General features: G+C 42.9%; 1 protein-coding gene across 2 annotated transcripts in view; it reads left to right on the forward strand.

The window, feature by feature from the left end:
* The first annotated feature begins 2,291 nt into the window (after nucleotides 1-2,291).
* PCCA (propionyl-CoA carboxylase subunit alpha) overlaps nucleotides 2,292-23,647 on the forward strand; it is a 402,014-nt gene continuing 380,658 nt past the window's right edge. For both annotated transcript variants that reach the window (XM_044250038.1, XM_044250039.1), the window contains exons 1-4: nucleotides 2,292-2,415; nucleotides 17,608-17,685; nucleotides 22,734-22,781; nucleotides 22,892-22,960. In XM_044250038.1, coding sequence (XP_044105973.1) covers nucleotides 2,311-2,415; nucleotides 17,608-17,685; nucleotides 22,734-22,781; nucleotides 22,892-22,960 — 300 coding nt within the window. In that variant the 5' untranslated portion in view covers nucleotides 2,292-2,310. The remainder of the gene's footprint in view (nucleotides 2,416-17,607; nucleotides 17,686-22,733; nucleotides 22,782-22,891; nucleotides 22,961-23,647) is intronic.

Raw genomic sequence — 23,647 nt, forward strand, 5'->3', positions numbered from 1 at the left:
CCTGCTTCTCCCTTTCCCACTCCCCCTGTTTGTGTTCCCCCTCTCTCTCTGTGTTTCTCTGTCAAATAAATAAATAAGATCTTAAAAAAAAAAAAAGAAGATACATTGGATCAAGAGTAAGAGCTAGAACTCTAGTAGCTAGAAAATGATGTAAACATACTTTCAAAATTCTGAGCAAAAGTTATGCTTCTGCCATGATGGGGTAACTGCCTCCAGCTGGTTCCGTATTGAGTCACTGTCATGATGGTTAAAGTGGACAAAGTTTTCAGACATTTCAGACAGGAAGTGGGTTTTGGAGATCATAAACATCCCAAATGGGTGGCACAGCTCAGACAGGGTAGAACTGTCCAGCTTCAAGTGCTGCTCAATGTTCCTTTGAAAACACTGTGTTCGAATTACAAGGTTGTATTAGTGATAGCGATAGTGAGATTGTCCAAAAATTGGAAAATAACCATTTTCTCAAAGAGGTATATTGCCAATAAGAGCCATTAGCTCTCAGGTTCTTGTTTCCTATTTTGGGGTTGTCCCTGTTATCACCATTCTTCTCAGATTTCATTATGTCAGCCTCGCACTTCTGGTTACTAAATTATGAGTTGGTTAAGTTACAGTTTTGGCTGCTGTAGTGAAGGCAGAAGTAACAATGATTTAAACAAGATAAAAATCTGTTGCTGAACCCTCCATGCATTAGACATGACCCCACAGGGTCAGGGTCCTGGGTTCCTCCTGTCACTTGTTCTGCCATCTTCAACATGGGGCTCCTGTCTTGGAGTCCAGACGACTGCTCCAGCACTCACCAGTATGTGTAATTTCAGGAAGGACAGTAGAGGAAATGGAGGGCATGCCTCTACTCTTGAAGGGCACAACCCTTCCATTCCATAATCAGCCCTTAGTCACATGGCCGTATCTTCTGTAAAGGAGGCGGGATATTGCAGCCTTTGGCTCAGTGGCCTGTGTGCAGCTAAAACTTAGGAACTCTCTTAGTTAAGAAATAAGCGGAGAATAGATACGAGACAATTAGTTTCTGCCATAAATGCCTTTCATGAAAAGAACTTCCATATGACAAAACAGACAGGATCTAAAGAGAACCGATCCAAAGGTTAAAATAAGAAAGAAAAAAAGAAAAGTAGATTTCTTGGTAAGAAGTGATTCCAGACTTAGATACATCAATGAGAAATCCTGTGAAACTGATACTTTTAATTTTGTCTGTCATGAAAATTCCTACTTACATTTTACAGTTCCATTAAGTGTCACCTCTCTGATATCCCCGAATATTTTATTTGTATCTCTGGGCATTTGCCATGCTGTAACATACTCGAGGTCTCTCCTAGCTTTGTCACTCTTTCAAGGTGACTCTGAAGTAGTATCAGAATAGTGAGGATCAGAGCTTCTGATACTGGCTTATTTGTAGTCAAGATGACCTGATGGCTGAGATTTGCTTTAAAATACTCCAGCGAAAGATGGAAAAGGGGGAATAGATGAAACAAGATTGACAAATGGTTGATTTGTTGGAGAGAGAAACCCTGTTTCTCTCTTTTGTGTCTTTTGTGCATGTTTACAAATTTGTAATATAACAAAGCAAAAGACCAAGCCTTGAAGACAGCTAGACCTGGGTTCAAACCCTAGTGTCACCACTTACTAGCTAAATTACTTTACCTCTCTATAAATTCGGCTTTTCAAGATGGAAATACTGCGTGGGCCTTTAGGGTTCTTGTAAAGACGAAAAGACACAGAATTCGAGACATCTACCACGAGGTCTGGCTCTTAGTAGCTGCTGGTAAAGCAACAGAAACGGACCCGGGTTTGGGCCGATTCCTCTGACCCGCATTTACTACGAGGCAAAGGTAGATCTTGAGCTCCGATCCATGATTTCTAGACCTAGAGCGTCTTCTCTGTTCCCACACTCATTCAGAAACCTCGTCTTGACTTGCAGTTCATGCCTTCGAAGAAAAGGAACATAATCTGGAACCTGGGACACTCGGTCCTGTGGAGTGGCCCCGGGGCTTGCGTGGCTAACTGAGGCGGAGCGGTCTGGCCGCCGGCACAGGACCGGCTTTAACCCTGGCAGGCGCGGACCAGCTGCGGCCAGAACCCAGGCGCGCTCCCCGCTTCGCTCACCCCCGGCCCGCTCGAACCGGCCCCCGCCCGCCGCGGATTTGTCCGGGTCGGCGGGTCGCCCCCCTTCCCGCTCTTGCGCGGCAGGGGGCGGGGCCGCGGTCCCGGCGCGTGATTGGCCGTAGCGCTAGCGCTCCCCTTCTCCGCCCCCTTCGGCGGGGTGAGAGGTCAGCGGAGCGCCGGTCTGCAGGGGCGACAATGGCGGGGCTCTGGGTGCGGACGGCGGGGCTGGTCGCGGCCGGGCGGCGTGGGCGGCGGTGGCCGCAGCCGCTGATGAGGGGCGCAGCGCTGTGGACCCTGAAGGTGAGGAGCGACCGGGCGCGCCGCGGGCCTGCGCTCCGCTGGGCTCGCAGCCCGCACCGCCTGGGGGTGGCCGGTCGGGCGGAGAGCGCCCCGCTGTTATCCCGGCTGCGCCGCGGCCCGGTTCGGCAGCAGTCGGCGACCCTCGTCCCTCTTCCTGCGAGGTCGCGCTGGAGCGCCCCCGAGCCGGGACCGCCCGCCGCAGCCCTTACCCCGAGGCTGGTGGAGGGCAGAGGGGCCTAGCCAGCCGGCCGGCGTGCGCTTTCGGCTCGCGCGCGGGGAGCGGCTGACAGCGGTCGGCCCTGGTGTCCGGGCATTCCCGGGCGCCGGTTCTCCTGCGGTAGCGGCTTCGGCGTGATCTCGAGCTTCCCGGCGTGATTTTTAAGGGTCCTTACGGTTTCCATTTTCTCTTGCCTCTTTCCAAATTTGAAGGGATGCTGGATTGCCGCTCAAGTAGAGTTAGGGTTCTGAGTTTTTCTCAACCTTTAAAGTATCTGCGATGGCAGGATTGCTGCTACCTTTTACGTTTGAGAGCCCATTTTAATTGTATTACACCGTGGTATGCTGTATATGCACCCGGTGAATTTATTTTTCTTTTCTCTGTAGTAGTTAGCCGGAGTTTTGTACTGCGCTAAACAAATTTGCCACTGTTCTGTACGTCCCAGGGTTTCGTGGTGGCAGCCTTGGCTCATATGTTGGAGTGATTGTGGGTGGCCGTTAACACTTTCTCCTGAAAATGGAGTCTCACTGTTTCTGAGCAAAGACTACCTTACTTTATTAATATGGTTTATTAAGTCATTGGAACAAATTCCTTAAAATGAAAGTCTCCCTGAAAACCACCTGTCATCTGGTTCACTCTTCTTGTTAAACTTCCTTTAAAAAAAAAAAAACAAACTAAAAATAGCCACACAGTGTGATTTATTGTCACTGAACTCTGGAATTGGAAGACACTTTAGAGACGATCTGGCCCATCCAACTCTTTTAAAGAGGAGGGAACAGAGCCCCAGGTGAGCAGTGGGGGAGCTGGTGCTGGAAAAGGAAGTAAGCACCTGTTTTAGCTTAGGGTCAACTTTGGAATGCCACTCTGAAAATACACAGCGTTCTTTGTGTTGCCACAAAATTTACTGTTTTTAAATGCTGTTTGTTTTCTGTAATCATTTGTTGGCCGTATTAGTTGCAGTTGCCAAGACTCTTAGGCAATTTATGTAGGAGACAGCATAGTGTAGTGGAAAGGCAAGGGCTTTGGAGACACACAGATGAAGTTTTGCATAGTATTAGACAAGTCACTTTGCTAGGCCTTGGCTTCTTCCTTTCAGCTACTTTTTTATTCAACAAGTCTTTGTTGGATTATTTCCTGTGTTCCATTGATAGGGAACAAATATAGTTTCTGCTCTCTTAGACATTTTAGTCTATTAGGGAGAGACAAATAAGTGTAAAATGCTATTAGGGGAGAGGTCTTGGTGCTGTAAGGAAATAAAGTGGAGGGATTTGACCGAGTCAAATTTGACCGGGTCAAGATTTTGAGCTCTGTGTCATAGTTACTCTTCTGGCGCTTTACTGGAATTAATTTATTAAATCTCAAAAGAGCTGTATAACGCCTGTTTATAGGTGAAGAGATTGAGGCACGAAGTGTTATGTAATTTGCTCAAAGCGGTGGAATTAGTGGCAGAACTAAGATTTAGAACTCCAGTACCAGTACCCTTAATCATGCTACACAGCTTAAGGGAAAGAAGCATTTTCCTTTGCCAGTGAAAACTGAAACAAGTTTGGAAGGGTAAAGTGACCTTTTTTGTAGGCAAAGAGAGAAGAGAAGGGTGTCGGCATATGTAAAGGTCCTGTGGCTGGAGGGAATGACAAGGTAGAAGCACTGGGAAAAACCTGGTTCGGTGGTGGTGTGCGGAGATTAATAGGTGGTTGTAGGGAGGTAGGTATGAATCAGATCATGCTGTGCTTTGTAGATCCAGTTATCTTTTAATAATGGGAAGCCATTCCTGTTGGAGGCAGGAGGGATTGGTGAGGGTGAGGAGAAAGGGGTTAGGTACGTATTGCTATACACTTACAATACACTATTGTGTAATATGTGGGCTTTGATTTTTCTTTCCTGCTGTCTTTCAGTGTGTCAGCAGAGATGCCATCTTGTCCATTTCTGTGTTCTTAGCGAAGTTTTGGACCCAAGAGGTGCTGGAAGTGTGGTGGTACTGACTGGAGTAGAGTTACATTTGTGCCAAGAAGGAATTCCTCCTGGAGGTGGGAGGAATCTCAGGAGTTCACTGTCACTTCGGGGAAGAACTTGGAAGACCTTGAATTGCTGCTTAGCTTCTTTCTTTCTTAGCTTCTTTCTGTCCCTCCCTTGCATGAATTTGAAATGTGCTCTACTGAGCCGGCATTTGGAGCAGAACCATTAGAAAATTTTACTCCTCTCATTCCTCTTTCCACTCCTGCTAAGCATTCAGTCAGCTAGAAGGCAGCCTGGCAATTCCAGACCTTAGTGGAATCATTCTTTTAGCCAGTTAACAGAAGTTTGTTTGCTTTTAGAATAGGTGTAGAGTTCACCTTTTAGTGTTATTTGTTTTGTGTATTAGCCTTTCAAACACGTTCTGTTTAAATACCTAGTTTTTTCTCCTGTCTGCATTTTTCAGGGGCTCAGGGACCATGGTTTTATGGTGATTGCTACAGTTGATTGAACATCTCTGTCCCTTACATAGTTTTGACATGTACTATCTCTTACCCATCTGACAACTAGGTAAAAAGTTGCAGTTTTACAGATGAGGAAACAAGTTCAGCAGTTAAGTAACTAGCTTTAGGGCGCAGGTGAGGTAGGATATAAATCTTGGATGGCATGATTTCCAAACTTGTACAATTTCAAATTCTTTCTCATTTGAGTGATGGTCTCATTATATGGTGCCTACACAGAACTTAAATGCTTAAGCTTTATGTTCCTTAAAATCCAAGAATTTCTTTCCTAGTCATGAAAAAGAATGTTGAAGCCTATCTGAATGCTTTAGAATTGCCTGGAGGTAAATCTTTCCAATGTGCTGATAGATTTCTTTCTTTCTTTTTAATTAATTTTTTATTTTTAATCAACATATAATGTATTATTAGCCCCAGGGGTACAGATCTGTGAATCACCAGGTTTACACACTTCGCAGCACTCACCATAGCACATACCCTCCCCAGTGTCCATAACCCCACCGTCCTCTCTCTACCTCCCTCTCCCTGGCAACCCTCAGTATGTTTTGTGAGATTAAGAGTCTCATGGTTTGTTTCCCTCCCAATCCCGTCTTGTTTCATTTATTCCTTTCCTACCCCCCAAACCCCCCACATTGCCTCTCAACTTCCTCATATCAGGGAGACCATATGATAATTGTCTTTCTCTGATTGACTTATTCGTTTGGCATAATACGCTCTAGTTCCATCCATGTCATTGCAAATGGCAAGATTTCATTTCTTCTGATGGCTGCATAGTATTCCATTGTACATATATATACCACATCTTCTCTATCCATTCACCTGTTGATGGACATCTAGGACATCTTTCTATAGTCTGGCTTTTGTGGACATTGTTGCTATAAACATTCAGGTGCACGTGCCCCTTCGGATCACTACATTTGTATCTTTAGGGTAAATACCCAGTAGTGCGATTGCTGGGTCATAGGGTAGCTCTATTTTCAACTTTTGAGGAACCTCCATGCTGTTTTCCAGAGTGGCTGCACCAGCTTGTGCTGATAGATTTCTGACAATCACTTGGGAAGAAAATTTTTCTAAGATTATTACAGAAACCAGTTTCTGGTATAGTAAAATGCTGTGGACATTTGTGTATCTATATATCTGCTTTTTGGATTTTATTTTGTTCTTAAGATGTTCAAGGGATGCCTGGGTGGTGCAGCTGGTTAAGCCTTGATCTCTGGTTTCAGCTCAGGTGGTGATCTTGGGGTTGTGGGTTTGAGCCCCACTGTGGGCTCTCTGCTCAGTGTGGAGTCGACTTGTGTTTTTCTCTCACTCTCTCTCTGTCCCTACCTCCCTCCTTCTCTCTCAAGTAAACAAAAAAATCTTAAAAAAAGAGGTTCAGAACAGAGGACTAATTGGTAAAACACTTTTCTAAATAAAGAGGAAAGATAGGGGACGGTTTGATCAAAAGAGTGAGGGAAAAGGAGTTGTTCAAATGATTCCAGTCTTTTTAAAAAGATTTTATTTTTTAAATATAATCTTTACACCCAACATGGTACTTGACTCAACCCCGATATCAAGAGTTGTGAGCTCTACCGCCTGAGCCAGCCAGCCAGCCACTCCTGGGTGTTGTATGATTTTAAAAAATGATTTACTTTGGGGCGCCTGGGTGGCTCAGTCAGTAAGCGTCTGTTTTTGACTCTGGGATTGAGCCCTGCATTGATCTCTCTCTCACTCTCTGTTAAATAAATGATAATAAAATATAATAAATGTAGAATAATATATAATATATATTACATATCATGTTAATATATATTTATATTTGTATAATATATATTTATATAAAAATCATCTTAAAAAGATTTTATTTTATTTTTATAATAATAGATAATAAAAGTAGAATATAAATAAAATCTTTAAAAAATGATTTATTTGAAATTCCTATTGACATTTTAATTAATTAAATAATTATTAAAGATTTTACTTATTTATTTGACAGAGAGAGAGATACAGTGAGAAAGGGAACACAAGCAAGGGGAGTGGGAGAGGGAGAAACAGGCTTCCTGCTGATCAGGAAGCCTGATGGAGGGCTTGACCCCAAGACCCTGGGGCCATGACCCCAGCTGAAGGCAGAGACTGAGCCACCCAGGCGCCCCGACATTTTTATTTTTAAAAGAAGACAGAACTGTGATGGAGTCAGTATTAATAAAATCAAAATAGAACTGAATTTCAAAAATGTTGGAAGATACAAGTCCCGCAGCGCCGCAGCTGCGGGGTGGCCGGTGGTTGCCGTGAGGACCACGGGTCGTCCCTTCTCCTGTCTCCTGCCCGGCGCCACTCCCACTGAGACTTGGAGGACGACCTGGACCCTCCTCTCCCTCCGGCCTGAGTTGCAGCTGGCGACCCGGCCAGAGGCGGTACCGCTCCCAAGATGTCGCAGACGGCCATGTCCGAAACCTACGATTTTTTGTTTAATTTGTTGGTTATTGGAAATGCAGGAACTGGCAAGTCTTGCTTGCTTTATCAGTTTATAGAAAAAAAATTCAAAGATGACTCAAATCATACAATAGGAGTGGAATTTGGTTCAAAGATAATAAATGTTGGTGGTAAATATGTAAAGTTACAGATATGGGATACTGCAGGCCAGGAACGATTCAGGTAGCTTTCTCTCTAATGTAATAAAAATATTTGAAAATTGGATTTGAAAAAAAAAATGTTGGAAGATACAGAGTTATAATTTTAGTCAGGAAAACTAATAACAGCATCCGTGGGACACAGCTGGTGGCTTAAAACAACACACATTTCTTCCTTCACAGTTATGGAGGCTAGAAGTTGGAAATCAAGATGTTGGCAAGCCCATGCTTCCTCTGAAGGCTCCAGTGAAGAGTGCCTCTTGATCTCATTGAGCTTCCGGGGCTGTGGCCATCGCGTAGCTTGTGGCTCCACTCCTCCAGTCTCTGCTGTGCCCTCACATGGCCTGCCCTTCCTTCTCCCCGTGGGTCTCCTCCTCCTCCTCCTCCTCTTCTTCTTTTTTAAGGTTTTATTTATTTGAGAGCGAACCCAAAGTGCAGGGGGAGAGGCAGAGGGAAAGAGGGAGAAGCAGGTTCCCTCTTGAGCAGGGCGCCTGACATGGGGCTCCATCCCAGCACCCTGGGATCATGATCCAAGTCGAAGGAAGGGGCTTAATTAACTGACTAAGCCACCCAGGCGACCCTTCTTTCTTTTCTAAGGACACTTGTCTTTGGATTTAGGGCCATGACAGGCTCCAGGATGATCTCATCTTGAAACCTTTAAATACATCAGCAAAGACCCTTTTCCCCAAAGAGGTCACAGTCACAAATTCTAGGACATGGGCACATCATTTTGGGGTGCACCATTCAACCCACTACACCTGCTGTGTGCCAGGTGCTGGCTGTGCTGTGGTAGAGCAGTGAACGTTTCTGCCCTCGCTGTGGTGATAATCCAAGTAGAGGACACTGCCCATGGTCACAGAAATAGGTAAGTTCAAAGAGTAGTAAGGGCTCTGAAAGGAAAAAAATAGGATAACGGGTAAAGAGTTGTGGCGATGTTGAGAGCTGGTTACTTAAAGAAAATAGCGGAGACATTTCTGAACATGTGGCATTTGAAGGGAAAACGGACCCAGCCTACCCTGTGACAGTCTTGGGCACTGGCGGTCCATAGCACGGCCAAAGCAAAAGCTCTGAGACGCGACTGCATTAGGTACAGTCAAGGGATGGATGTGGCCAGTGTGGTCGGAGCGGACGGAGGGAGGAAGGGATGCGAGGAGATGAGGTAGACAGGGCACCCATGTAGGGGCACGTATGTGCAGTTTACCCTAATAGGGGGAGTCATTGGAGGATTTTAAGCAAATTGGATTCACGTTGGAGAGGAGACTGCGCCGCCTCTGTGGAGAATGTCCTGGTCGGCACTGGGGAGGGCACAGTGGCAGCCGGGAGACCAGTCAGGAGGCCACTGTGGAAATTCAAGTTAGTTGACGACGGTACTGTGGTGGCGCTGGAGTTCGGGAGACCTGCTGAGACCTGGGATGTATCTTGGGACTAGAGCCAGTAGTACTTGCTGTAGGGTTAGAAGGGAGATGTAGGGAGAGGGGAAGCAAGGACCCTTGAAAGGAAGGCACAGAGGGCTGCCGCATACTGTAGGATTCCATTTATACGAAATGTCCAGAACAGGCGGATGCACAGAGGCAGAAGGCCGACGAGTGGATGCCAGGGCCTGGGGGGAGGAGGGATAGTGGAGACTGCTGCTGACTTAAGGGGTTTCTTTGTGGGGAGGGGGTGGATGAAAAAAGATAGTGGTGATGGTTCCACAACCTTGTGAATATACTGAGAGGCCACGCTGTTGTATACTTCAAAAAAAATTGAGTTTTATGGTATGTGAATTATAGCTCAGTTTACATTTAAAAAAAAAAAAAAAAAAAAGAGTGACTCTTGGTTTGACCTAAGCCCCTGGGTGTGATAGTGTTTTAGAGTTAGGGAAGCCTGCAGCTTGGGAGAGAAGATAGAGACAGTAGTTCTATAAATGATTTGATTGAATTTATAGAACAGTGGGGTGGTTGATCTTATTTGTTGTTTGTGGGATGATGAATGGTTGTGGGCAAGGAGAAGTAGTTTGAAACCATCTTCCGGGGTCGATGCATGATTCTGGGGTTGCTGCAAATGGCAAAGGAGGAAGAAGGCTGTCTTCACATTGACTCGCCAGTCCACCTTCAGATGAATCTCATTTTCACAGCTGTTTCCCAGGTTCAGACAACAGTGAAGTGGGAGATTCGGGATTCAAACTCAAATCTGACTTCAGTGCTTTTATTATATTATATTAACAAATTTGACAAAATGGATAAAGGGGAAATTTATACGGCTTGGGCACAAAAAGTAGTATGAACTTCATAGTAGTCAAAGGAAAGAGGGAAGCAGTAGGCCAGAAGCTGTCCTTGTCTTCTAGTAGTAAGGAACATTCCTTCATCAGTATGAATAAAACTTGTCCTAGCATTGACTGCATAGAATACATTATATAAGGTAACTAGCAATCCAGTAAATAACTTTGGAACTTGTTTTACAAAAAATAAACAGCCATTTTTCCTATCTCATTAGTTGCCGCTGATCTGGCCCTTTGTGAAAGCTAGAGTTGTGGAAAAACAGTTCCGTTGAAGATGGGATGGTTAGATTTTCTAGAAGCAGAGCCTGGAAAGGGATTTTGTGGCAGGGGGTGGTCAACAGAAGTGTGAAGAAAGCAGCATAGTGCAGGGGGAAAAAATGCTAAGCAAGGAAGGGGCCCCAGCTGGAGACTAGCTTTAGTCTCAACCCACAGGGGAGCTCTGGAGCAGCGGTTCTCTAAGTGGAGACTCCGTTTGCAGCAGAAGTAGCATTAGCTGGGAGCTTGTGAGAAATACAGATTTTGCAGTGGCATCCCAGGCTGGCCAGTTAGAAGCTGGGGTCGGAGCCTGGCGATGTTTTCACAAGCCTTCCAGGCGATAGTGTCGCGCGGGGAAGCGTGAGGAGCCCTGCTCAGGGATAGCCCTGTCCCGTAGAAATGGACTGTGAGCTGCAAATGTAATTTCAAGTTTTCTAGTACTCACATTAAAAAAGTAAAACAAGGGGGTGTGCTCAGCAGGGAGCCTGCTTCCTCCTCTCTCTGCCTGCCTCTCTGCCTACTTGTGATCTCCGTCTGTCCAATAAATAAATAAGATCTTAAAAAAAAAAAAAAAAGTAAAACAAGGGGGCGCCTGAGTGATACAGTCGCTTAAGCATCCAGCCCTTGGTTTCAGCTCAGGTCCTGATCAGGGTCATGAGATTGCGTGGCATGTGGGGCTCCCCACTCAGTGAGGAGTCTGCTTGAGATTCTCTCTTTCCCTCTCCCTCTGTCCCTCACCGGTGTGCCGTCTCTCTCTCTCTCTCTCTCTCTCAAACAAATAAGAAAATCCTAAAAAAAAAAAAAAAAAAAGTAAAAGAAGGTGAGATTAATATTAGCGTATTTTATTTAACTCCGTATATTTAAAATATTATTTCAACATATACGTTAAAAATATTAATGGAGCCTTTTGCATTGTTTTGGTAGTAAGCCTCCAGATCTGGTGTGTTATTTTATACTTGGAGCACATTGGAACTGGACTGGTGCATTTCAAATGCTCGGTGGCTGTATATGGCTCGTGCTGCCATATTGGACAGCCCGTTCTTAAATACCAGATGGTACGACTGAATTGGTCCCACCTTGAGGTGAGTGGGGATGGCCTTTTGAACCCCCTTGCTAGCCAGTCATTGGCTGTAGGCTGAGAAGGGGTAGCTCCCCGGCATGATGGAGAACTCGTGTCTGGTTCAGGCAAATTGGCCAGACAAGGGAGCAGGTGTGCGTGGTGCGTAGTCAACGCGGCAGCTGGGGGGTGCTGCGCTGCTTGCTCCAGGGGGGCCCCCCCCCCGCAGCATCTGCTACAGGTGGGGTGGGAAGAATGGCCTGGTGGGGGGCCGGATGGGATGGTGGAATTTCAGAGCTGGTGTGTATAGTTTCCTGGTGCTCTAACTTCGTGGAGGCAAGGCCAGAGAATCGTGAGCTTTATCATCTCTCAGATACCAGGTATCCAACCTCGATTTTGACAGAAGGTCATGCTGGTGAGGCTCCAAAGACTAAATAGTTAGTGTCTGTTTTGAAGAAAAAGCTGTGCTTAAGTGAAAAAGCCTGACTTCGGTGTTTTTGGAGGGCGTTCCCGCGGAAGGTCGCTACTGTTAAAATGCTGCTGTAAGGACTGAGCTGGTGCTTCCTAGCTCCGGGTCCTCAAACCGGGAGGGGACCTTTACTTGGAAAGTTTGAAGCTGAAGCACTAGCTAATGTGGAACTTTACCTTGGTAAGCTCACCTTCTGGCTCCATGTTAATCCCCAGTTTTGAGGCTCGTGGCTGCTTTGAAGCAGAGTGCATCCTGATGATGAATGAGCCGGTTAGCGGACTGAAGCATTACCCGGAATGCCACTGTGGGTGTGTTGGGAATAACAGTAACTTTGGTTTTTGCATTAGCATTTGTTTTTAAACTAGTGTTTACTTTTTTCTTTTTTTAAAGATAACCCTGTAAGATTTACTAGTTTGAGCTGCCACCTGAGGCCATGTTCTGAATGTGAAAACGGGCGCTGTGTTCAAAAAACATTTATTTCCCTGTTTGCAATGACTGGTAGGCTTGTATCCAGTTTGTTGAAAAGCTGTAGCATTTCTCCCTTTTTTTGGGTAACAGCTTTTTTTTCCCCCCTTTAAGATTTTATTTATTTATTTGACAGAGATCTCAAGGAGGTAGAGAAGCAGACAGAGAGAGGGGAGAAGCAGGCTGCCTGCTGAGCAGAGAGCCCCATGCAGGGCTTGATCCCAGGACCCTGGGATCATGACCCAAGCTGAAGGCAGAGGCTTTAACCCACTGAGTTACCCAGGTGCCCCTTGGGTAGCAGTTACTGTGTGCTTACTGTAACGTGCAAATCTGAGTGTGGGTCAGAGCTCTTGACTATTACTGCTCCAAAGGTAACTCCCACATGGCCTGGTACAACTTTAAGAAGGGGACAGCTGTATTACTGGGTTTAGTTATTGCTTAATATCATATTTTGTTGGTGCTTTACAGTCTGTAAAGATTTATGTGATCCTTTTAACAGCTGTGGGAAAGCCGGGAGGTGTCTTCACATTTTATTGAAAGGAAATTGGGGTCCAGAGAAACGATCTGCCCAACTGGGGCGAAACTGTGAGGCAGGGGAGCTAAGAGTGGACTCAGGTCTTGTGACTCTGGAGGTTCTGCTGCTTGTCATGGGCCACACTGTGAGCCATTTCTTTTGTAAGTGTGCGAAATAGACACCATCTTTACCTTGTAGAAGGGAACCAATGCTAAGGGGTAATTGGGAAGTCATTTGTACACACTGACCTAATTCTCCTTTTGCCTGTGATAGGCTAAACAGTCTTTAGAGTTGGAGTTAGTTCAGGTTTTTCCCTAGGACTCCTCGTTTTAGGAAGTTCCTTTAAAGAATCTGGACTGCAGGTACGTAGGTGGCTCATTCGGTTTAGTGTCAAACTCCTGATCTCAGCTCAGGTCTTGATCTTGTGGTTGTGAGTTCAAGCCTCCAGCATGGAGCCTACTTACAATTTTTTGGGGTGCGCCTGCGTGGCTCAGATGGTTAAGCCTCTGCCTTCGGCTCAGGTCATGATCCCAGGGTTCTGGGATCCTGCTTCTCCCTCTCCCTCTGCTGCTCCCCCTGCTTGTGTTCTCTTACTCTGTCAGATAAATAAAATCTTAAAAAATTCTTTTTTGTGTTGGGCTTGTAGTCAGTTAGTTATATGCTTAACAAAAATAATAAAATTCTGTGTAGAGGTTCAGATTTGCAGATTTCTACTAACTTCTCTGTATTTAAAAAAAAATTGGGGGGCCCCTGGCTGGCTCAGTTGCTAGAGTGTGCAGTTTCTAATCTTGGGGTTGTGAATTCCACCCCCACATTGGATGTAGAGATTACAGAAATAAATAGGAAAATTTTATCTTCTATCTCTACAGAATTGTCTGATTTTTGGCTTGTATTCTTCATAACTTTGGGCTTCCATGAAGGTCTGCTGGGAGTCAACAGCAATAGGCAACACTTTTATGGGGCCAGCTACACACCAGTTCAGACCGGCTGTAGAAGTGGCCCAAGCACTTGTTTTTTCTTTATAGTTCAGATGTTACAGTTCTGCTTGGATCATTTTTACTTCTAGTTATTTGGCTAACTGGGGAATCTATGTTTTTTAATATTTGGGGCCATATTATCACAAATGCACATGTGTACAAGGTGTGTGTGTGTGTGTGTGTGTATATATACATATATATGTTTGTACTGATGGTAAGGTACAGTCTTAGATCTTCAGAATCAAGTATTTTACATAGTAATAAAAGATTCCAAAAAATCAGCTCGATCACTTAGATTCAGTGCTACAGCTCCTACATTTTGTCCAGGTGTAACTTAGAGGGGATTTAATTTTAGGAACTGTGGCATAGACCTATTTTAGTCTAGTGTTGGTTTCCTAAAGATAAGTAGAGTATAATTGAGTCAGCTGGCCCAAATATTGCTCAGAGTTTGGCCTCTTGAGATTTCTGAATGGTTCTGGGAGAGAAACTTTCTCCTTTTGGGGTAAGTTTAGCTTGTTCTTCATGGGCTCATCTCATGAAAAAGAGTTTTGAGGTTTTTATTCCCAGAGGTAGCCTAGAAACTTAATGCATAATTCATATTTATTAAAATCTATGCAATTAGCTCTATTTCTACCAAGTAGCTCTGCATGTTTGTTCTCTCGGAGTAGTTTAGCAGTGAGATCTGGGTCCCCACGTCCTTGGCCTGCATGTTGACTTTGGTTGGATTGATTGCATTTTCCCCCACGATCGTCAGAGTTTTGTACATGTTAGATATCCCTGTGTTCTGCTCTTGCTTTTGGATAATAGTGGTTTTTGTTAGTAAGAGACCCTATCGAAGCTTTCCTTCTTGGAAGAGAGCAGAGGGGTCAGAGTGGTTGGTTCAAGTCCTAGAGTTAGGGTTAGAACTCAGATCTCTTCTCCTGTAGCTCTTTTTTTTTTTTTTTTTTTAAAATAAAGACTTTATTTATTTGACAGAGAGAGAACCAGTGAGAGATGGAACACAAGCAGGGGAGCAGCAGAGATAGAGGGAGAAGCAGGCTTCCCACCGAGCAGGCAGCCTGATGTGGGTCTCAATCTAAGGACTCTGGGATCATGACCTGAGCCACCCAGGTGCCCCCTCCCATAGTTCTTTGCTGGGTGCCAGGCTGCCTTATTTATCTATCTATTTATTTATTTGAGAATGAGAGAGCGCTCAAGAGTGCATAGAGGAAGAGGGAGAAGCAGACTCCCCACTGAACAGGGAGCCCAAGCCAGAGCTCAGTCCCAGGACCCTGGGATCAAGACCTGAGCCAAAGGCAGACGCTTAACCAGCTGAGCCACCCAGGCGCCCCCAGGCGGCTCGTTGCAGGTTCCCTTCCCCAGACATGAACATCACTGTTGTTCTCACTCTCTGAAGCTGGTTCGAATACCTCAAATGTCCACCTCAGGTTGTGTCTTGTCTCTGGAAGATGCACATTTGATTTGTGCCCATTGGGTTTTTGCCATCAGGATTCACTCACAGCCTTTGTTAGTGATGAAAGACAGGTTTTTGTCATCTGTAAAAGTATTATGTTGATCTGCTTATGCAGCAGACAATTATGTGCCTTACGGTATTAGGGAGAGTTTGTAAAAATGTAAACTGTTTTGTTGTTACATTTTATAAAATGGATAGGAAGCTGGTATATTTACTTAGTAAATATCCTCGTGCTGCCTTGCTGCAGTATAAATCTGAGAAATTCCCAGGGAGCTTTTGCTTTTCTTTATTCTTAAAATTTGTTTTCTTAGTTTGTTTTCTGCTTTGGCTGAGGCTGTAAACACAAGACCTGATTTTTCCAGGGAAGAAGTATTACCTTTATCCTACTTAGCCTGGTGTAGGAGTAAATACGTCTGTTCTGCTGAAGGCAGCGGAAGACTGAATTTTTATTGGGCACGTAGAGAGTGGCTAGACCCTCCAGGTAAATTTTTGTTTCCTCCTCAAATCCTGTCTTTGCAGAGACATTGGTGTTAATGTGGGAGGTCTGTTATTTTTTTATTTTCTCAAACTCCAGAATGCTTTGAATGGATCTAAGCTTAAATCTTGGAACCATTGCAACCTAGCCCGAGGACTTTTGACAAATTAAAATTCTCTGGATTCCCTTTACTCATTTTTCTTTAAGATTTTATTTATTCATTTGAGAGAGGGAGACAAAGCACAAGCCGGGGGAGAGGCAGAGGGAGAAGCAAGACGTCCCACTGAGCTGGAGCCCGATATGGGGCTCCGTGCCAGGACCTGGAGATCACGACCTGAGCCACTCAGGTGTGCACCTCCCCTTACTGATTTTTAAAATTGGGCCTAGGGGCGCTTGGGTGGCTCAGTGGGTTAATGCCTCTACCTTCGGCTCAAGTCATGATACCGGGGTCCTGAGATCGAGCCCCACATTGGGCTCACTGCTCAGTGGGGAGCCTGATTCTCCCTCTATCTCTGCCTGCCTCTCTGTGTCCTTGTGATTTCTGTCAAAAAAAAAAAAAAAAAAATTGGGCCTAATACTCTTGAACTTAGAGGGATGTCTGAAGGTGTGTAAGAGTGAGTTTTGATCTTTAGAAGGGATGGAGTATGGAGTGTGTTTGCCAGTCTCAGACCATTGTCTTAACTAGTCTTTTACCTGATACTGTGGGCTTCATTGTCTAAAGTGTATCTTTCTTAATCTATTTTGTAAAAAAGATTTCTTTGAGAGCGAGAATGTGAGCCAGCTAGCCAGCCTGAGAGAGCACAAGGTGGGGGATGAGCGAGGGGCAGAGGGAGAGGGAAAAGCAGACTCCCCCTTGAGCTGGAAGCCCGACATGGGGCTTAATCCCAGGCCCCTGGGATCATGACCAGAGCCCAGCGGAAGGGAGCTGCTTGACTGAGCCACCCAGGCTCCCATTACCTTCACTTTTGTATTAAGATTACATTTTGTAATTTGGGGCTTGATGCTTTACCAATTATATGAATTTTTGAGTTTATTGAAAAATGTTGCTGTAAAAACCTTTGCTTCTTAATTGCTTTGTCTTCTTAGAAAGTCCTAAGAGGTAGTGCTAGTTGCCTTTCACTCCCCCTACCTTCGTTTCATCTTTTTTTTTTTTTTTGATCTAGCTTTATTGGTGACTACTGTGTAAATTGTCTTCTTAAATCTTTGACTATAAATTTTATTAGTGATGATTGCTCATGTTTTAAAGCCTTAAGATATATTTTTTCCACAAACATTTATAATAACGAAGTAGAGGTGAACTTGATTATTACCATTACCTTTTCACTGTACCAGAGAAAGTAAAAGAAGAAATCATGTTCAAGATAACAGCAAACAAAAAGTTGTATTACTTTCCGGTCCCTGTTAAAACGGAAGCTCCTTAAAAGCCAAGACAGGTCCTATTTTATGTTGTATGAGGTTCTGTGTGGTAGGTGACCTTAGGATCCTGCTGTGTCAGTCTGCCTTTTTTTTTTCAAAATTTATTTGACCCATTGACCTTTGTTTTTTTTTTTAAGTTTTTCTTTTAATTCCAGTTAACATACATTTTGTTATATTAGTTTTAGATGTACGGTATAGTGATTCAACGCTTATACGTATCCCCCAGTGCTTATCACAAGTGCACTCTTGAATCCCCCACCCTCTGGTAACCGTCAGTTCTCTGTAATTAAGATTGACCCATTGACTCTTATTTTACTTTTCTAGAGATCCTTCTGTTGCCTTTTGGTTTCTCTTGTGTGCCAAAGGGATATGTCTGAAGTTATGATTTATCTTTCACAGTTAGGGCATGTGGCTTGGAACTACATACATTGATTGGTAAAATATTTTAGGTAGAAGCATACTGGAAGAATTACCCTGAAAAAAATATTTTTAAAGCCCATTCAAGTATCTGTAATTCATTTCTTTTCTTTTCTTTTTTTTTTTTTTTTTGGTAGCATGTTCCACGCTACTCAAGACTGCACTTAATGGTGTCCCGTCATCTCTGTTCAGCAGGATATGATTCTAATGAAAAAGTAAGTATTTAAATACTTTGAATAGCAAAGTTATAATGGTTTTACTTTGTCTCCATGCTGTGTTCACTGGACAGATTGTAAATTTTATTAATGATGTGTAATTACTACTCTAATGTCATAGGTTTTATAGGTTCTCAATCTTTCTTTCTTCATTGTGGGCCACAATCTGAGTCTTAAATTTTGGTATCTATACCAAAAATTGAATAAATTTATAGTGTTTCCCTTGTATTCAGTAGAATAACATAACATTCTTAAATTCTGGGCATTGGAGAGATTTTGATTAAACTACTGATTTTTTTCCCCATTTAATAATTTATAGGATTAATTTTGAAGGCATTTTTATAATTGTAAATTTTGTAATTTATAAAATTGTAAATTGTAAATTTTGGGACAAGAGAATTCCAGTGAAAATCCTGATAGAAGATAATGGTTGAGGCTGTAATATGAGATTGGGTGGACGTGGAAGTGGTGATTATTGAGGTAAACCTAATTTGTGACAGTGAAGGCCTCAAAGAGGACAGGAGGGAGTTTTGGTTAAGAGATAGTTCAGGTTAAATGTTATGAAGGTCGAACTGGTGAATGATTATTTGAGAATGAAGTAGCAGAGGTGCGTTCTAAATCATCTCTTGAAGTAAATAAAACTCAGAAGAATCCAGAGGCTTGGAGGGACACTTGGGTGGCTCAGTTCAGTTAAGCGTCTGCCTTCAGCTCAGGTTATGATCCCAGAGTTCTGGGATCAAGCCCGGTATCAGACTCCTTGTTCAGTGGGGAACCTGCTTCTCCCTCTGTCTGCCACGCTCCTGCTTGTGTGCTATCCTCTCGTGCGCGCGCTCCCTCTCTTCTCTCTCTCTGACAAATAAATAAATAAATAAAATCTTGAAAATAAATTCTGGAGGCTTGGAGAAAGGGTCTATTTCACTGTAGCTCAGTAGCAATATAATAACACAATTGCAGGGCATATCATTTTAAATTTTCTCATAGTCACATTAAGAAAATTTTTAACAGTATGCTTCAATTCTCTATCTAAAGTGTCACTTTTTATACTGACTATATATTGAAATATCAGTAAGATACTTTACATTCTTCCTTTTGTTTTGTACCAGACCTTTGAAATCTAGTATATAATTTATATATCTGGCAGTTTGATTCGATTAGCCACATTTGAAGAGCTCAGTAACCTTATGTAGCTGGTGGTTACTTTATTGGACAGCCCTGGTCCAGATGAATTAGCTGTGATAAACTCCCTATTATGAAATCATGTTTCTTAATTTTTTTGTTTTTTTTTGAAGATTTATTTGCGTGAGGAGGGGGAGGGGTGGAGGGAGAGAATCTCAAGCCAACTTCTCACTGTGCACAGAGCTGCACATGGGCCTCTGGCCCATGACTCATGAGATCATGACCTGAGCCGCAAACAAGAGTTGGTTGCTTGACCGACTGAGCTACCCAGGTGCCCCGAAACCCATGGTTTAGTATGAAAACTTCAGCATAGATAGTATGCCTTGGGTGCTTGTATGTCTATGTATTTCTGCATACGTGTTGAGTTCAGTCTAGTAGTGAGCTGTCCTACCTGGAAACATTCTACGGAGTAGTCAGCTAGTACTTGTACTAGAGGTCACAGTCCAGAGTGAGGGGCAGTCTAGAATACTACAAAGGGTCCAGCTGTCTTTCTCTCTGTTAGCTCTGGTAGCCTTCCTCGTTAGCTATAATAATTGTTAGAAATGGGCTGTCATTGATGAAATTAGTGCTGTGCAAGGTACGTGTTCTGGCTCTTACTTAATATTAATTCTTAGCCCCTGAAGGAGCAGAATGGAAGAGTCCAGTTGACCTTTGATTCTTTTTTTTTTTTTAAAGATTTTATTTATTCATTTGATATAGAGAGACACAGCAAGAGGGAACTTCGAGCAAGCAGGGGAAGTGGGAGGGGGAGAAGCAGGCTTCCTGCTGAGCAGGGTGATTAATGTGGGACTGGATCCCAGGACTGTGGGATCACGACCTGAGCCAAAGGCAGATGCTTGGCGACTGAGCCACCCAGACGCCCCATGGCCTTCCATTCTTTACCTTTAAGATAGGACCTAAGCTTGATCCGTATATGAAGTCCTATATGCAGCTGCTTGTCTGGAGGTTCTCCATAGCTTGAGTCTGACAGTATGACTAGCCAAATCAAATTATTGATGTATTTGCTTGAGGTGAAACTTTCATGCAGTCTGTTGGAGCATTACAGAGTGAAGGAAACTGAGACTTCACTGAGCTTATCCAGCAAATTTTAAGATCCTTTTTTATGCATTTTTTTTTTTTAAGATTTTATTTATTTGAAAGAGAGAGCCCAAGAGCGGGATGAGGGGGCAAAGGGAGAAGCAGACTCCCCACTGAGCATGGAGCCCAGTGTGGAATGGGATCCCGGGACTCTGGGATTATGACCTGAGCTGAAGGCAGATGTTTAACTGAATGAGCCACCCAGGCGCCGCACTTTGTATGTGTGGCAGTTTGGTTTGAGACTTGTTTTTGCTATAACCTCATAGTGAGCTTACAATAATTGCTGATTCATGCCTCACCTTGGTGGCCATTGATAATTATTAAAAATGAATGTATGTGGCTAACTTGGGTTAGGAAATTTAAAGTATTCCTCCCCCTCCTCTTGGAATCTACCAAGGTACATATTTTGCTGTAAATGTCTGAAATTAGATCTGCCTGCTATCTTTGCTGATGTGAAATGTTGAAGTCTGGGAGTGAATGGTCAAGAAAGAATTCTTGAGACGTGCATAAAAGGTGGTTTTATTAAAGCACGGGGCAGCACCCACGGGCAGGAAGGACTGCATGGCGTTGTGAGGAGGGACTACCAATACACCTTCAAGTTGGGAGACGGTTAGGGATAATGGAGGTGAGTAAGGACTTTGGAAGCAAGATTTCCAGGGCCTTGAGGGTCATTTACTGTTGTCTCATAAATTTCCAGGGCCTTGAGGGTCATTTACTGTTGTCTCATAAAATTAGTCATGACACTCTTCAGGTGAGTATCAGTGTGCCATATGTTTGGAGGATGGTTGCTAACCTCTATCTCGGGGGAGGGCTGGAGAGAAAGGAAATTTCCAAAGGATTTTTATATGCTAAAGAAGACTAACAGGATACCAGCACTGAGCACTGTTCTCAACACCGTCAGGGTGTTCATTCGCATTCTCCCAGCCTCTCGAGGAACGTGCTATTATTACTGTCCTTTTACATACCAGGAAATGAGGGTCAAGAAGGGTGGCATGCCCTTTTGTGGTAAGCACTGGGTGTTCCATGTAAGTGATGAGTTACTAAATTCTACTCCCAAACCAGTATGACACTATATGTTTACTAACTTGAATTGGAATAAAAACTTGGAAGGAAGGAGAAGAAAACAAAAGGGTGGCTTGGCCAAACAGGAACATGTGGTAGGGTTGGGATTACAGCCTGGGCGCTTTGGTTCCAGACTGGCTCTTAACTATATTCTGCCACTCAGATAAAAATTAGGATGGAGTTCTTAATCCCTATAATGTTATAATTTGTTACATTAGCTGTAACAGTTGCTGCATGTGTAATTTCATCGTTTATGCTGTTTCTGTCAGGTGTCATCTGTTTCATATATACTAAAATGTACATTTTAAAATGAAGTTCAGGGGCACCTGGGTGGCTCAGTGGGTTAGGCTGCTGCCTTTGGCTTGGGTCATGATCTCAGGGTCCTGGGATCGAGTCCCGCGTCGGGCTCTCCGCTCAGCAGTGAGCCTGCTTCCCTCTCTCTCTCTCTGCCTGCCTCTCTGCCTACTTGTGATCTTTCTCTGTCAAATAAATTAAAAAAAAAAATCTTAAAATGAAGTTCAAAGAAGTACAGTTTTTTTTTTTTTTTAAATATTCTTCGGATTCAGCAGGGGTTTACCATGACCACTTGGGTGTAGAAAGGCAGATGAGTTTGCAGTCTCAGGCTGGGGGTGGGATTAGGATACTTTAAGGGCCCATCTGTACAAGGCTCTGAATGATGCGGGTTCTGTCAGATTAGGAGTTTACCAATTTTTAAGGCAGAGGCATGTCTCAGTTTGGTGGAATAAGCCATGTATAATATGAAGGTTAGTCCAAGACTTTGAAAGCCTTTTCTGATGCTGAGATTGTGACTCCCTGTTGGGTTAAAATACTGCTTTCAGTTACATAAGAGGACTTTTAAGATCATATATACCTTTAACTTTCTTTTGGAAATGTAACTAAAACTTTTTCTATAGTTCTATTTAACTTATAATAATTCACTAACCCAGAAATAGTTGCATACTAAAATGTATCCAAATTACTTGTAATTGTGTTTCTTTAAAAGGATTAGCCTGTACAATTTTAGAATAGTAAGAGAACCTTATTAAATAGTTTCCCTCTTAGAATGTTATCAGTTTATATGTGGAAGTAAAGATCTACAGAGATTGATTTGCTTCAAGTCAGATAGGTTATTGTTAGTGGCAATGCTGGGCTAAGAATTGAGGTCTCTAACTCCATGCAGAATGGACCTCTGTTATGAGGCCTCAGCTGCTTCAAAATGGGGCTGTATTGTATTCAAATAGCATAACCTGCTTGGTCTGGGAATCTTTGGGTATAAGCATAATTAGTTTCTCTTCTTAGTTACTGAAAATACCATTTAATGCCCAACAAAGATGAGGGAAAAATTAGACTTTCCTTTGATGCACAACTCATGACCTTAGAATTTCCCTGAATCTAGAATATAAATTACCGAGTAAGTGGTCAAGCAATTCTATCTAAAGTTTTTTAGCATTCAGAAATATCATTTGAAGATTATCTTCTGGCAAGAGAATTTATAAATATCCCCTTAGTCTACTTATGATTTACTGCATCTAATTGGTGCTTTAACAGAGTGATTACAGGGCCAGATCCTACCAGATGAGTTGAATAGCAGCCTGGTTGTGGATGAACATATGTATAATATTTAATACTGTTCTAGGAAGTAACGTTTTTTAAGATCACATCCAGTGTTGTGGGAAAGCTTGTTTTCCAAAGTGAGAGTAACAGTTTCTTACATGTGTTTTTTTTCTCTTTAGACTTTTGATAAAATTCTTATTGCTAATAGAGGAGAAATTGCATGTAGGGTGAGTAGAATTTTAATCTTATTTTTCCATTTTCCTTTGTGAATTTTATTATTAAATCCCTTTAAATCCAAATCTCTGATAATAGATAATGTTTATGTATTTTAAAATAGGTTATTAAAACTTGCAAGAAGATGGGCATTAAGACGGTTGCCATCCATAGTGATGTTGATGCTAGTTCTGTAAGTATATTTTTGCTTTATTTGAATCAGGACCTTATTTATTTGTAGTTTGAAAAAAAAAAAAAGGTAGAAGATGTTAAGTTCTTTTTTTCCCCCTTGGCTCGAAAAGGATACACACAATTACCCCCCCCCAAAAAAAAAATAAAAAAATTACTGACTCCTGTATTAAGCAAAATGGAAGCATCAAAATGTCTTTAATATGTGTCTAAACTTTTTTCCCCCAAGGTTTTAAAAACTTGCTAGTTTAAAAATTGCTAGACGTGGTTGCTGACCACGAAGTAGATTTGAGCAAAGCTTGAGGAAGTTCACTTCAAAGAATCATGAGCTGTTAATAGCATGCTGCCTTTTGAGAGCACATTTTCCCACAGCTGAATTCTGTTTGTTTTAACCTTCCTGAATGCTTTGTTTTCAGTTGAAAGTTTGATAAAAGAAGGATAGGCTAATACTAATTGGACATAGACACAAGGAATAGTATAAAGCAGTGAATGATACATTATTTTATTGGGGATTTTTAACCACAGCAGGCATTTTTAGCAGTAATAAACTATGAAGGAGTAGGAAAAAAATCCCATGAGAAAGGAATGTAAATTCCTTTCCTATTGGAACTTTAGGGTATGAAATATAAGAAGTTGTACTTTAAGTGTTTTTCATTCTTGCACACTACTTTTGGTAACAAGACCTATTGGT

This window comes from Neovison vison, chromosome 5, assembly GCF_020171115.1.
Source record: "Neovison vison isolate M4711 chromosome 5, ASM_NN_V1, whole genome shotgun sequence".
In the NCBI taxonomy this organism is placed as follows: Eukaryota; Metazoa; Chordata; class Mammalia; order Carnivora; family Mustelidae; genus Neogale; species Neogale vison.